The following is a 13,351-nucleotide window of genomic DNA, read 5'->3' on the forward strand; positions in this document are numbered from 1 at the left end:
TAAGTTGGGTTTCTGTCTCATTGACGTAATATTATTTACATATCTTTTTATTCATTTCCTATATGAAATAAAAACACATACAAAATTATAAATGTGGATTTGATTCTTTTTTACATTTCAAGTTAATACTGTTGACTTCATTATTAATGAATGAATATAACAATTCTCGTGATATGGCCGTCTTTCTTAGCAGGTACTTTTTTTTTAAATTCGCGCAACCGGATTTATGACGTCAGTGGATTTTCTGCAAATGTGACTACATCTAAAGCGACGTCGCGAAATGTTAACGTTCTTATTAGAAACATCGCTAAATTACAACGTTATGATTAACAACGTCGCGAAAACAACACGAAAAGTTTTGAAAACGTTATTATCTGCCCCTGTTACTGTATCGTATGCCCTTAAAATAATGAATTGTGTTTGTTTCTAAAATTTCACACAAAATGTCTACACTAAATAGCCAAATAATTTTGTTTTGACCAATTATTAAGATAATTATTAACTTATGCAATGCTAGACAACATATCACCTCGCTCAAAAAAAAAGCAGGATCATCTTCACAACAGTACTGGAAGTACATTTATTAAATATTCCGAATGCATTATAATATGAATGATCCCATGTGTCAAAATAAGATGTCACAAATTGTATGTATGATAGCTTGGAAATATACAAATTGGTTATGATTTTCTTATGAAATATATGTTTTGGTAGAATTTTCGAAAACTCAATGTATGAGTGGGGCTGTTCTTAAACCACAGTATACCAAAATGTGTATGGTGATCACCTCCGTGAGCTGTTGTCTTGTATTCGTGTTACCTTTTTTTCACTTAAATGTCAGTTTGACTCGAATTTACAATTTTTTGAAATTGGTTTTCAAATAGTATACCACTTCCTAACTGTGCAAGAGTTTTGAAATATGGCAGATCGATTTCCTGACTGTGATGGTCAGACAGTTTATCAATTTTCGGAAAAGGTATCAAATGTCCAGAAAACCTATTAGGATTGATGTAGTTGAATTTAATAAATTGAAATAGAAAGAGAATGAAATAAACAGGTACATTCAGATAAATAATCTCTTTTTTCTCCTGTTCTTAACCTAGTTCTGTTAACTTTAAAAGAAATATATGTAGATTGATTTCATGTTCCAAAAAATTATGTAGGACATTTAATGCTTTCATTAGTCACAAAACAAGTTTAATGTAGTCGTGTATAGCTAGTCTATATAGTGTATCGCCTGTGGCAATTTATTTCACAAGCTTTTCAGAGTGAACATGATCAACTAGCTTTGCATAAATGTACATCAAAATAGTATAAAACCATAATGTATGAAAAACTCTTTGACCTAAAATGTCATTTTGATAGAAAAAACAAGGGGACAAAAAAAAAAAAAAAATTAAACGCTCCATTAATTTTCATTAGTACCATTATATCGTAATAAACTAACAAAATCTTAGTTTAATGTAGAAATACAATTACTGATTTAAAAAAAAATGTAAAGCAGTTTTTGGAGACAAATCATAAAAATAAGTGAAGTTTTATGGTATAGTTTCTTATATATTCCAAATGTGTCTGTTCTTTTCTTACTCAATGAAATCGTAAATAAAACTCGTTCATTCCTTAATTTTTATAAGAACAAGACGAATAAAATGCAAAACAGGAATTATATCAGGTACTTTAGAAAGGGTTGTATTCTGATCCTTAAGTTGCAAACGTTATATTAATTATACTTTACATCGTTTATGACCCATATCGGATAAACGATGTAAAGTAAAGTGCCATAGACTATTATTTCATCCTTTTTTATTATTTCACTTGAAGACGACCGAACAACTTCTGATGGCGACAGCTCACGATTTAGAAGTTTCTGTGATATTGATCTGTATGATGCAAACTTGTTTATACCAAGAACGGGAATTTTACCACTTAGAAAATCATTTATGTCTTAAAACTTTTTTGCCTTTCGATGTTTCAAAGTTTATGGAATTACCAATTGTCGTAATGGACTAGATATTTGGTTCATTGGGATCGACGACCTTCGTTTATCTTTAGAAATTTATTTATTTGACACATAACCTAAGTAGTGAAAGGTGATTCTGAATGTATAAGGATTTAGTTTAGATCTTATAATTCCATGATACCTGATTGAACTCTCTTTAAAACCAGTAAACAAAAACATAAAACATAAAAATAGAAGATGATGTAGTATAATTGCAATAGTGACTATCCATCAATACCAAATGACTTACATGTGAGTAACCTCGTGGCCTTCAACAATGAGCAAATCCCATACCGTATAGTAGGCTACTAAAGGCCCGCCATGACAAAATGTAAAACAATTCAAACGAGACGCAACATATCTGAAGATATGTGTTTATGTCTTATTATTTTGTGCATCTTCGTACTTTATTTTGCCTTTTACTTTTGTTTATTCGAGTGTCACTGATGAGTCTTTTGAAGAAGGAACGAGCGTCTGGAGTACAAAATTTTAACTTTGGTATCTATAATGAGCTTATATAGATGCTTTCTGATTCGCGTAGATAAAAAGAAACTTTTCTATAACCTGAGAAAAATTGGTAATCTGGCTTGAAACGAAATTAATTTTACAAGAAACTTTATTACTCATAGTTCCACTAAAATGCCCTGCCCAAATCAAATAATTTATTAGCATTTACAGAAATATTCCGTCAATGTATGAATTATAACTTGTGAAGTCCATACAAGACCTTTTGGGTGCCTTGAGGATATAACGTGAAATATGATCCTCGGACTTTATTCCGTTTTCTGTTGTAAACAGTTTTTTGCTTAATGTTTAAACTATGGGTTACTACTGCAGTCATTTTGAGTGTTGAAAGTGGAATTTTCTTTAGGCGTGATGTGATGCAACAAATCTTGATGAGGGAACAATCAAATGGGGTCCATTTGTTAGAAAACAAATCAAGCTATTATTGAATGATTTTATTTGTAACTGATTAATTACAATCATATCTAAATAAATATCTCGCTTATTAATGTTATTGCTGATAGAAACTGTCTACCAAAACCCACATTTGTTTATGGGATTCATAAATGAACCTCTTGGACACTGAAATGTTGATGCGAATTCTGGGCTGTTTTGGAGTGGACCAATCACTCTTAACCTAGGGAGAGTGTGATGATCAACTAAAGGCACTTTTCTGATAAATAAAGGTGATGAGTTAGAACACCATATTCTTGCCATATTTATAAAGAACAGTTGGTCGTCTGTAAACGGTAGTCCTGGCACTTTCTCACTTATGTTTCTATCGTGCTTAAATTTTTTATATGCATAAAATGCTGCTCTTACGCCTATATGGTCACACAAATTTTCATTTAATGTTTTATTTCCATTGGTAACATATAAATCGGCTTCCGGTATATAATATTGCGAGTATTGACGTACATAACAGTCAGCTTTATCGGCAAAATTAAACGCAGATTTATCGGACCAATATCTTCGAATTAGTCCGTTCCAGTCAAATTTCATCCCTATAACTTCAAATCCATGAGCGTATTCATGTCCAATTAAAAATCCAATGCCGCCAAAATTCATTCCAGCTGAATAATAGTTTTCGAAGAATGGGTCACTCATTGTTCCCAATGGTATTTCAATGGATGTTGTGGCCAAATTATGCCATGCATTTACTGCCCCAGGACGGAGGAGCCATTCATTCTTAGGTGGGTTTGTAAGTTTTAACAGAACAATTTTGTAATTTTCTGTTAGTGATTCCACCATGTTTTCAAAAAAATATTTTCCCATATCAAAATGTCGGTAATAAAAATCGAGAAAACTGTCTTGTAAAATTTCTTCTGGGAATCCTAATTTATCTTCAATTGATTTCATTTTTCTAAGGACTTGCAATTTTGTTCTGTCTGACAACCATTTTGATTTACTTATCATATCTGTTAAAATAAACCGAACATATCCTCTTATCTCGTTTACGTATGCGAGCGTTTGGTCAGAATCTGTTTTATTTGCTATGAATATTCGACTAGTCACCCAGTCCATCTGTTCAATAACTATATCAGTACAAAAGTCAGACCTTTGTGGTAACTTTGGTTCACTTAATCCGTTGACAGTCGCAATGTATCGGAGGTTTACATATTGTAGATTTTTACTTACACTTGGCAATAAAGGCTGAATCGCTCGGAATAAAATATAATTAGCCAAAGTTCTTTTTGATGTTTTAGTAATAATTGAGCTCAACTGATCGAAGTAGGGAGAAGCCCATAGGACAACCTTAGTCTGATAAGTTACATGGATATTCGCTATGGCCAGAATTTTCCTTAAAAACCGTAGCCAGTCAATTTTTGGATACCTAATTGACATTTCAAGAATACTTATCTTATTATATCGAATATTTACTAGTCTTCTTTCTTCCTCGAATAACATTATTTTTGCTAATGCAGTTTCAAATTCTACAACATCAAACATGTCCTTTTTGGCGATGTTAGGATGTGCCCCGAGGGAAACTGCAACATCTACTAAATATTCTTCATAGGCCTTGTTATATAAGTTGTGTCTCCCAAGTCGATAAACCTCCTGGTTTGGTAATCCAGAAAAATCAAACTGTCCTAATCGAGGCTGGTCTAAATATATAGCATATGGACCTTTTTCACCAAAATCCTTTTGCACCGTCATACCAATAATTACTCCAGACATCTGGTAATGAAATTGCCAGTCTTTCAAAAGTGGTTTTGTTACCGCTAACAAGTCTATATAATCAAAGATCTTACTATCCCAGGTTCCTAGCACAGGCCACCCACCAAGGGCAGACAAATACTTAAGGATAGGTTCTACTCCTCGGATTTCTGTGGTTTGCTCATCCATGCATGACTGGAATAGTTGTTTTGCTTTTTTCAGTGGAATTTGGTCACTTTGTTTAACGATACTTTGAATTTCCGCCTTGACAGCATCTCTGATTCTGTTTCGTGGTCTGCCGAAAGCCCACTGATCTCCGCTTGGCGGATTGGTTTCTTTAATATAACCACCGCAAGCAAATTTAAAGAAATTGTCACAAGGATTCACACTCATATCGAGAGATTTTAGAACAGTCTCCGTAATTGTTTGTCGCATAGTTGGATTTGGCTGAGTATTTGGTTCATGTTTTATCAATTTATTTTTATTGTCCTTTTCAAAAATGGAAAACTGGTTTTCAAAACGTTGCACGCTGCCGGATTGTACAAGAGTTTTCAAGCAAGGTGATCCCGGTACTTCGCCACGTACATCTGAATTCATGTGTGTGTCACCGATGTGAACATTCTGTATTAAATCATAACATCCCACATATCTAAATGCCAAAAGTAAACAAAATAAATATACAAACATGTTTCCGTTACATAACATAATTATGAAACATGCAAGACAAGTCACATTATACACAGAAATAAAATACCTGTCAATGTTACACTGAAGAAGTTTTTATTGTCGCCGATCCATTACAAATCAATCGAGTGTCATGGTATAAATATATGGTATAAACCTTAGTACTAGTAAATCAAACTTTTTTTACAAATAAATGTGTGAACCCAGGCTTCCATTGTTTGGTGGTCGAATGTTGTCAATGACGTCCAGGTGCGGATTCTTGTGGGTGCAAGCAGTCGCGTGCATCTTTAAAATCTATAATTCTGTTGTGTTGTCTGTAAGGTGAATATGGACAGTTTTACATAATAAAATAGTAATACAGATACTTCAGTAAGTCACAAAACACTAACGATGAATGATAATTCTGCTCAGTCCGAAAAGAAACACTTGAAAATTACCATGACCGATGTGGTTCTGCAAATATGCTGCATTTGGTATTTGATTTTGCCTAAACTCTCAAGAATAATCTGAAGTTTAAGGATTTAACATACAAGTTGGTCGAATCCTCTGAAATATGAATTGAATGCAAGTTACAGTATCAATATTTTAGAATATCAGTGAGAATTCTCAGTAATGATACTGAACATGCAATAAATGAATTCAGCGTCTGTCTGGCCTTGTCGGTTTCATCCCATTTATACTGTTAAAAATGTGAACATTTATAATGGGATTCGTCAGTAGGCTTTGCCTTTGGAACTTCATTTCAATATGCATAGACTCCAAAGGCCAAACTGAAATTTAAGGATTTAAATACTGAGTAAAAATACAAATTTATTGACAGTTTTGAAATATGAATTTAATATTTATATCTATGAGCAGGATGACAGTTATCTATTAATGTTTTTGCAAGATAATGTTTAGTTGTTGAAAAGTAGAACACTATTTAGTTGAGTTGTTGAGGAGCAGGTGGTTATATAGTTGTCGAGGAGCAGGACAATGTTTAGTCGTTGAGTATCAGGATGATGTTGAGTTGATGAGGAGCAGGTGGATATACAGTTGTTGAGGAGCAGAACAATGTATAGTCGTTGAGTAGCAGGATGATGTTTAGTTGTCGAGGAGCAGGTGGATATATAGTTGTCGAGGAGCAGGACAATGTATAGTCGTTGAGTATTAGGATGATGTTCAGTTGTTCAGGAGCAGGTGGATATTTAGTTGTCGAGAAGCAAGACAATGTATAGTCGTTGAGTATCAGGATGATGTTTAGTCGTTGAGGAGCAGGTGGATATATAGTTGTCGAAGAGCAGGACAATGTATAGTCGTTGAGTATCTAGATGATGTTTAGTTGTTGAGGAGCAGGTGGATATATAGTTGTCGAGAAGCAGGACAATGTATAATCGTTGAGTACCAGGATTATGTTTAGTCGTTGAGAAGCAGGTGGATATATAATTGTCGAGGAGCAGGACAATGTATAGTCGTTGTGTATCAGGATGATGTTTAGTTGTCGAGGAGCAGGTGGATATATAGTTGTCGAGGAGTAGGACAATGTATAGTCGTTGAGTATTAGGATGATGTTTAGTTGTCGAGGAGCAGGGCAATGTATAGTCGTTGCGTATTAAGATGATGTTTAGTTGCCGAGGAGCAGGACAATGTATAGTCGTTGAGTATTAGGATGATGTTTAGTCGTTGCGGAGCAGGTGGATATATAGTTGTCGAGGAGCAGGACAATGTATAGTCGTTGAGTATCAGGATGATGTTTAGTTGTCGAGGAGCAGGGCAATGTATAGTCGTTGCGTATTAAGATGATGTTTAGTTGCCGAGGAGCTGGACAATGTATAGTCGTTGAGTATTAGGATGATGTTTAGTCGTCGGGGAGCAGGTGGATATATAGTTGTCGAGGAGCAGGACAATGTATAGTCGTTGAGTATTAGGATGATGTTTAGTCGTTGAGGAGCAGGTGGATATATAGTTGTCGAGGAGCAGGACAATGTATAGTCGTTGAGTATCAGGATGATGTTTAGTTGCCGAGGAGCAGGACAATGTATAGTCGTTGAGTATTAGGATGATGTTTGGTTGTCGAGGAGCAGGACAATGTATAGTCGTTGAGTATCAGGATGATGTTTAGTCATTGAGGAGCAGGTGGATATATAGTTGTCGAGGAGCAGGACAATGTACAGTCGTTGAGTATTAGGATGATGTTTAGTTGTCGAAGAGCAGGACAATGTATAGTCGTTGCGTATTAAGATGATGTTTAGTTGCCGAGGAGCAGGACAATGTATAGTCGTTGAGTATTAGAATGATGTTTAGTCGTTGAGGAGCAGGTGGATATATAGTTGTCGAGGAGCAGGACAATGTATAGCCGTTGAGTATTAGGATGTTGTTTGGTTGTCGAGGAGCAGGACAATGTATAGTCGTTGAGTGTCAGAATGATGTTTAGTTGTCGAGGAGCAGGTGGATATATAGTTGTCGAGGAGCAGGACAATGTATAGTCATTGAGTATTAGGATGATGTTTGGTTGTCGAGGAGCAGGACAATGTATAGTCGTTGAGTATCAGGATGATGTTTAGTTGCCGAGGAGCAGGACAATGTATAGTCGTTGCGTATAAAAATGATGTTAAGTTGTTCAGGAGCAGGACAATGTTTAGTTGTTCATGAGTAGGACAATGTTTAGTTGTTCAGGACCAAGACAATAAAATTGAGAATGGAAATGGGGAATATGTCAAAGAGACAACAACCCGACCAAAGAGCAGACAACAGCCGAAGGCCACCGATGGGTCTTCAACGCAGCGAGAAAATTCCGCACCCGGAGGTGGTCCTCAGCTGGCCCCTAAATAAAATTGTGTGCTAGTTCAGTGAAAATGGACGTCACACTAAACTCCAAAACATATAAATGAACTAAAATTAAAAAAACATACAAGTTAACAAAGGCCAGAGGCTCCTGTCTTGGGACAGGCGCTAAAAATGCGGCGGGATTAACATGTTTTGTGAGATCTCAACCCTCTCCATATACCTCTAGCCAATGTAGAATAAAGAAACACATAGCAATGCGCACAGTAAAACTCAGTTTAAAAGAAGTCCGAGTCCGATGTCAGAATAGGTAACAAAAGAAACTAAGCAAAATGACAATGATACATAAATGAACAAAGGACCACTAGCAGTTACTGACATGCCAGCTCCAGACCTCAATTAAACTGATTGAAAGAGTATGTCTTCATCATATTAAAATCAAGTACAATCCCTCCTGTTAGGGGTTTAGTATCATACCATCATAAAATATATGAGAAGAACATAACCCGTATCATGCCAACAACTGGTTTTAGAATAAATGTATTTATTTCCGATGCAAAGACCTTATGAGTGAATCAATATTAATACCAAAATATGCAATCCTTAATGACTTGACAACAGTATCGTAACTATATCCTTTCCGAATAAGTCTGTTTAAAGGTTTGGTTTGCTTTTGAGGTGAATGTCGACATGTTTGTGCTTTGTAAAGAATATTACCATAAAATATTGGATGTGAAATACCTGAACGTCTGCATGTTGATTTATATTTACGAATGATGTCCTTGTACCGATGATAAAATAGTAAATGTTTTGACTGGTTTGTGATATCCAAAACCCTGGTGTAATAATTTTTCAGTAATACAGAGATTTCTTTCGTTGAAATCAAATACGTTGTTACATACACGAGCGAATCGAACAAGTTGAGATATGTAAACACCATAAGATGACGACAAGGGAACGTCACCATCTAGAAATGGATAATTAACAATAGGAAATGAAAAATCGTCTCTTTTATCATAAATTTTGGTATTAAGCTTCCCGTTAAAGATAAAGATATCAAGATCCAGGAAAGGGCAGTGTTCATTGTTAGTATTAGCTTTATTTAAAGTCAGTTCGGCAGGATAAATCTCTTTAGTGTACATACTGAAGTCGTCATTATTGAGAGCCAATATATCACCTAAATATCTAAAAGTGCTATTAAATTTTTGAATCAGATGTTGTTTCGGTGGGTCTTTGCTGATTTTAGTCATAAATTGTAACTCATAACAATACAGAAACAGGTCCACAATAAGTGGTGCACAGTTAGTCCCCATGGGAAGTCGGATAACCTGACGATATACGGAATCTCCATAGCGAACAAAAATATTATCTAGTAAAAATTCAAGGGCAGTTATAGTATCAAAGCAGGTCCAATTGACATAGTTCTTTTGTTTGTTGTTACTAAAAAATGACCTAAAAGAGTTTGAACATATATATTCGCATTCCGACTTTTTAAATGCCCATTAATTAGTTGTTTAGGAGTAGGACAATGTTAATTTGTTGAGGAGTAGGACAATATAAAAATAAGGAGATGTGGTATGATTGCCAATGAGACAACTATCCACCAAAGTTCAAATGAAGTAGAAGTAAGCAATTATAGGCCTTCAAAAATGAGAAAAACCCATACCGTGTGGTCGGCTATAAAAGGCCCCGACATGAAAATATGAAACAATTCAATTGAGAAAACTAACGGCCTAATTTATAACAAAACAGTTTACGAAAAACAAATATGACAGACATGAACCAACGACAACCACTGAACTACGGCTCCTGAATTGGGACAGGCACATAAAGAATGTGGCGGGGTTAAACATGTTTGTAAGCGCTCAACCCTACCCCTAACCTGGGACAGTGGTGTAACAGTACAACATAAGAACAAACTATAAAAATCCGTTGAAAAAAGGCTTAACTCATCAGATGGATACAAATAGAAATACATCTAACAAAAACACAAAGTTGACATGAACGGGTACTTGTACATCCCAAAAACAAAAAGACAGTAATATTTAGTTGTTCGGTAGTAGGACCATGTTTAGTCGTTCAGGAAAGAGTAGATATTTCCTTAGCAAATTGAAACATCGTAAAGGCCAAATACGCAGGGCGTGTGTCGACCGTATAACTAGTAAAAGAATACACCAGTTTGTAAAATCCCCATTATAGAACATGCTCGTAATATGCCTTTTGTGTATTGGAAAAATTTATGAGGTAAATATGTCTGCCATGACATCCGAAAACTTGGTTGTTCATTAACAAATCCACATCGTAAAGGCCAAACACGCAGGGCGTGTGCTGACCGTAGAACTAGTAAAAGAATACACCAGTTTGTAAAATCCCCATAATAGAACATGCTCGTAATATGCCTTTTGTGTATTGGGAAAATCTATGAGGTAAATATGTCTGCCATGACATCCGAAAACTTGGTTGTTCATTAACAAATCCCATCTGTTTGTACCGTTGCTGTAAAGACTGTCAGAGTAGATTCTGGCGTGAAATTATCTTGCAACAGCACGTTGGCGTATTCCTGCCAGCAACATTCTTATGGCCTGAATCAGATTTTCAAAGCTCGGTCTCGGCAATATGGAAATGCAACGTGTTTTACTGATTTTATTGAGGTAATGGAATCAAAGAAATGTTTCACGAAAAAACTTTAAAAAATCATGCATTGGTTTCAAATTTCGCTTTTAAAAATTCGTTCGACGTCAATAATCCGGTATGTTCGGCCAAGTTACCTCAGTTAAGTCAGGTATTGAATTTTTCTAAACAGACAGAAGTATGGTACGAATATAAAGCAATTACATGGATATTAATCATGATTTGGAAAAAAATTCACCATAATGTTTGTTGCGTTTAGTTTATATAAGATCGTTTTCATTTTTCGTTTTTGTATTCTGTAATATAAACAAAATATATATGAATGATAATACAAAAATAAGATATGGTATGATTGCCAATGAGACATCTCTCCACAAGAGACCAAAGGACACAGAAATGACAACATTAAGTTTTGGGAAAGGAGGAAGTTGATTACTCTCAAAACTTGTATAGACACCCTGTCTCAAGTCTCGAATGTCGTTACTAGTTTTGTCTTTTTATGTTAGACTTTAGTGACAGTATTTTTCATTTATCCGTCTATTGAATTATTCAAAAAGTGTGAGCGATTGTCAATTGCCAACAACTCATGTTACATGCTATCTGATAAATGTAACAGATTGGACAGAAAGAATCTTTCTTTCTAAGGACCATCAGGGATTTACCAACAATCGTTTCATCAGCCAACCCTGTTCAGGGAGTCATGGCTGCCCTAAAGGCATGCTCTAAAAGGAACTAGGCAACACCAGTTGTGCATAATTTAAATTGTATTATATTGCGAATGTTTTTTTTTTAATGTAAATAGCCAAGAGGAGAACTTTCTGTGTTGCCCGACACTACGCAAAGTTTTGGCGCGTAACCAATAATATTCAGTTTTTGAATCAGGTTCCTTACCTGGAAGAAGAAGAAGAAGAAGAAGAAAGAAATTATCAGTCCTATTTATCTATTCCCTCTTGGAAAGGACTGGTTACTGAAATAATAACAGGGTATGGATCGCAGGCCCGTAGCTAGGATGTCTCTAAGGGTGTGGTATATTTTAATGCCATGACGCTCTGACTGTAATAGTCATGCAAACTTCATTATCACTGAACTAGTATATATATTTGTTTAGGGACCAGCTGAAGGACGCCTCCGGGTGCGGGAATTTCTCGCTGCATTGAAGACCTGTTGGTGACCTTCTGCTGTTGTCTGTTCTATGGTCGGGTTGTTGTCTCTTTGACACATTCCCCATTTCCATTCTCAATTTTATTCAATTTGAATCTCGGCTTTAATGGTTAATAGTATTTTTTTTTGTTTTTAGAGGGGGCCCGGACTTGAAGTCCGAACCCCCTGGCTACGGGATGGATTCAGAATTTTTTAAAGAGGGGGGGGGGGGGCAAGGAGGGGGTTCCAATAACAGCAAAAAAGCAAATTGATTTGGCTTATACCTGATAACATGGAATTGAAAAGGGATAAAAACAGATAACAGTAAATGAATAATTAAAATCAGTCTGTCCAGTACAAATCCAGTATATAACTGATTATAATCCTTTGTAATGAATTCCATTTTCTATGAACATGATTTTATAGTTATATATCTAGAATTGGTTTATTCAATGTATGATAATATTTTTTTGTTACAGAATACTTTTTTCAGCATTTATTACTTGTAATTTAAATAGTGAGTGTATTCTTAGAAAAGAATCACAGAGCTGAGTCTGTGTTCCTTATTATATAAAAGGTGTTTAGGTTATAAACTGGTCGTATGGAACTAGGACTTAATTGCCATCCTCATCAGGAATCCCTTTGCCATATGTTTTCCTTTTTGTCGAGTCTGCGACTTTTGTATTTTACTGATAAATGGACTTAGTTTTTCTGCCAGTTACATCACATTCACTCTGTGGTTAAAGATTTAAAAATTTTAATAACTTTCTTATAAACTATCCCAAAGTTGGTTTCCGTTCTCTAACTTCAGTTTGCCCCAACCAAATGTATGAAACTTATACACAATGCTTATTACCACAAAACACAGATCAAGTTTGAATGTTGGTCGTGTCACTGTAACCGTTCTAAAGTTATGCCCCTTTACAAACGAAAAAATTGCTGAATTTTTCATTTCTGTTCTCTAACTTAAGTTTGCCTCAACCAAATGCTATGAAACTTATACACAATGCTTATTACCACACAATATAGATCAAATATGAATTTTGGGTTGGGGCGTCACTTTAACCGTTCTAGAGTTATGCCTCTTTATAAATGAAAAAAATGCTGAATTTTTTAAGTTTCCGTTCTCTAACTTTAGTTTGCCTCAACCAAATGCAATGAAACTTGTACACAATGCGTATTACCACAAAATTAAGATCAAGTTTGAATTTTGGGGTTGTCACTAAATTTTCTAGAGTTATGCCCCTTTACAAATGGAAAAAAATGCTGAATTTTTCGTTTCCGTTCTCCGAGTAAATTAAGTTTGCATCAACCAAATTTAATGAAACTTATACACAATACGTATTACCACAAAACTCGGATCAAGTACAAATTTGGGTAGGTTCACTTTTACTGTTCTTCAGTTATGTCCCTTTATAACTGTATATGATATGCAAGCGGGGGCATCATCTGTGTTCCATGGACACATTCCCC

At 35.3% G+C, this 13,351-nt stretch overlaps 1 protein-coding gene across 1 annotated transcript; it reads right to left on the bottom strand.

Annotated features, from left to right (window-relative positions):
* Positions 1-3,005: 3,005 nt before the first annotated feature.
* LOC127729378 (membrane metallo-endopeptidase-like 1) lies at positions 3,006-4,742 on the bottom strand. The gene has a single exon (XM_052237198.1). It carries the CDS (start codon positions 4,679-4,681, stop codon positions 3,035-3,037), a length of 1,647 nt encoding a protein of 548 aa, XP_052093158.1. The 5' UTR covers positions 4,682-4,742; the 3' UTR covers positions 3,006-3,034.
* Between the last annotated feature and the right edge of the window lie 8,609 nt (positions 4,743-13,351).

The sequence above is a fragment of the Mytilus californianus genome, unplaced genomic scaffold, assembly GCF_021869535.1.
Source record: "Mytilus californianus isolate M0D057914Y unplaced genomic scaffold, xbMytCali1.0.p SCAF_2, whole genome shotgun sequence".
Classification (NCBI taxonomy): domain Eukaryota; kingdom Metazoa; phylum Mollusca; class Bivalvia; order Mytilida; family Mytilidae; genus Mytilus; species Mytilus californianus.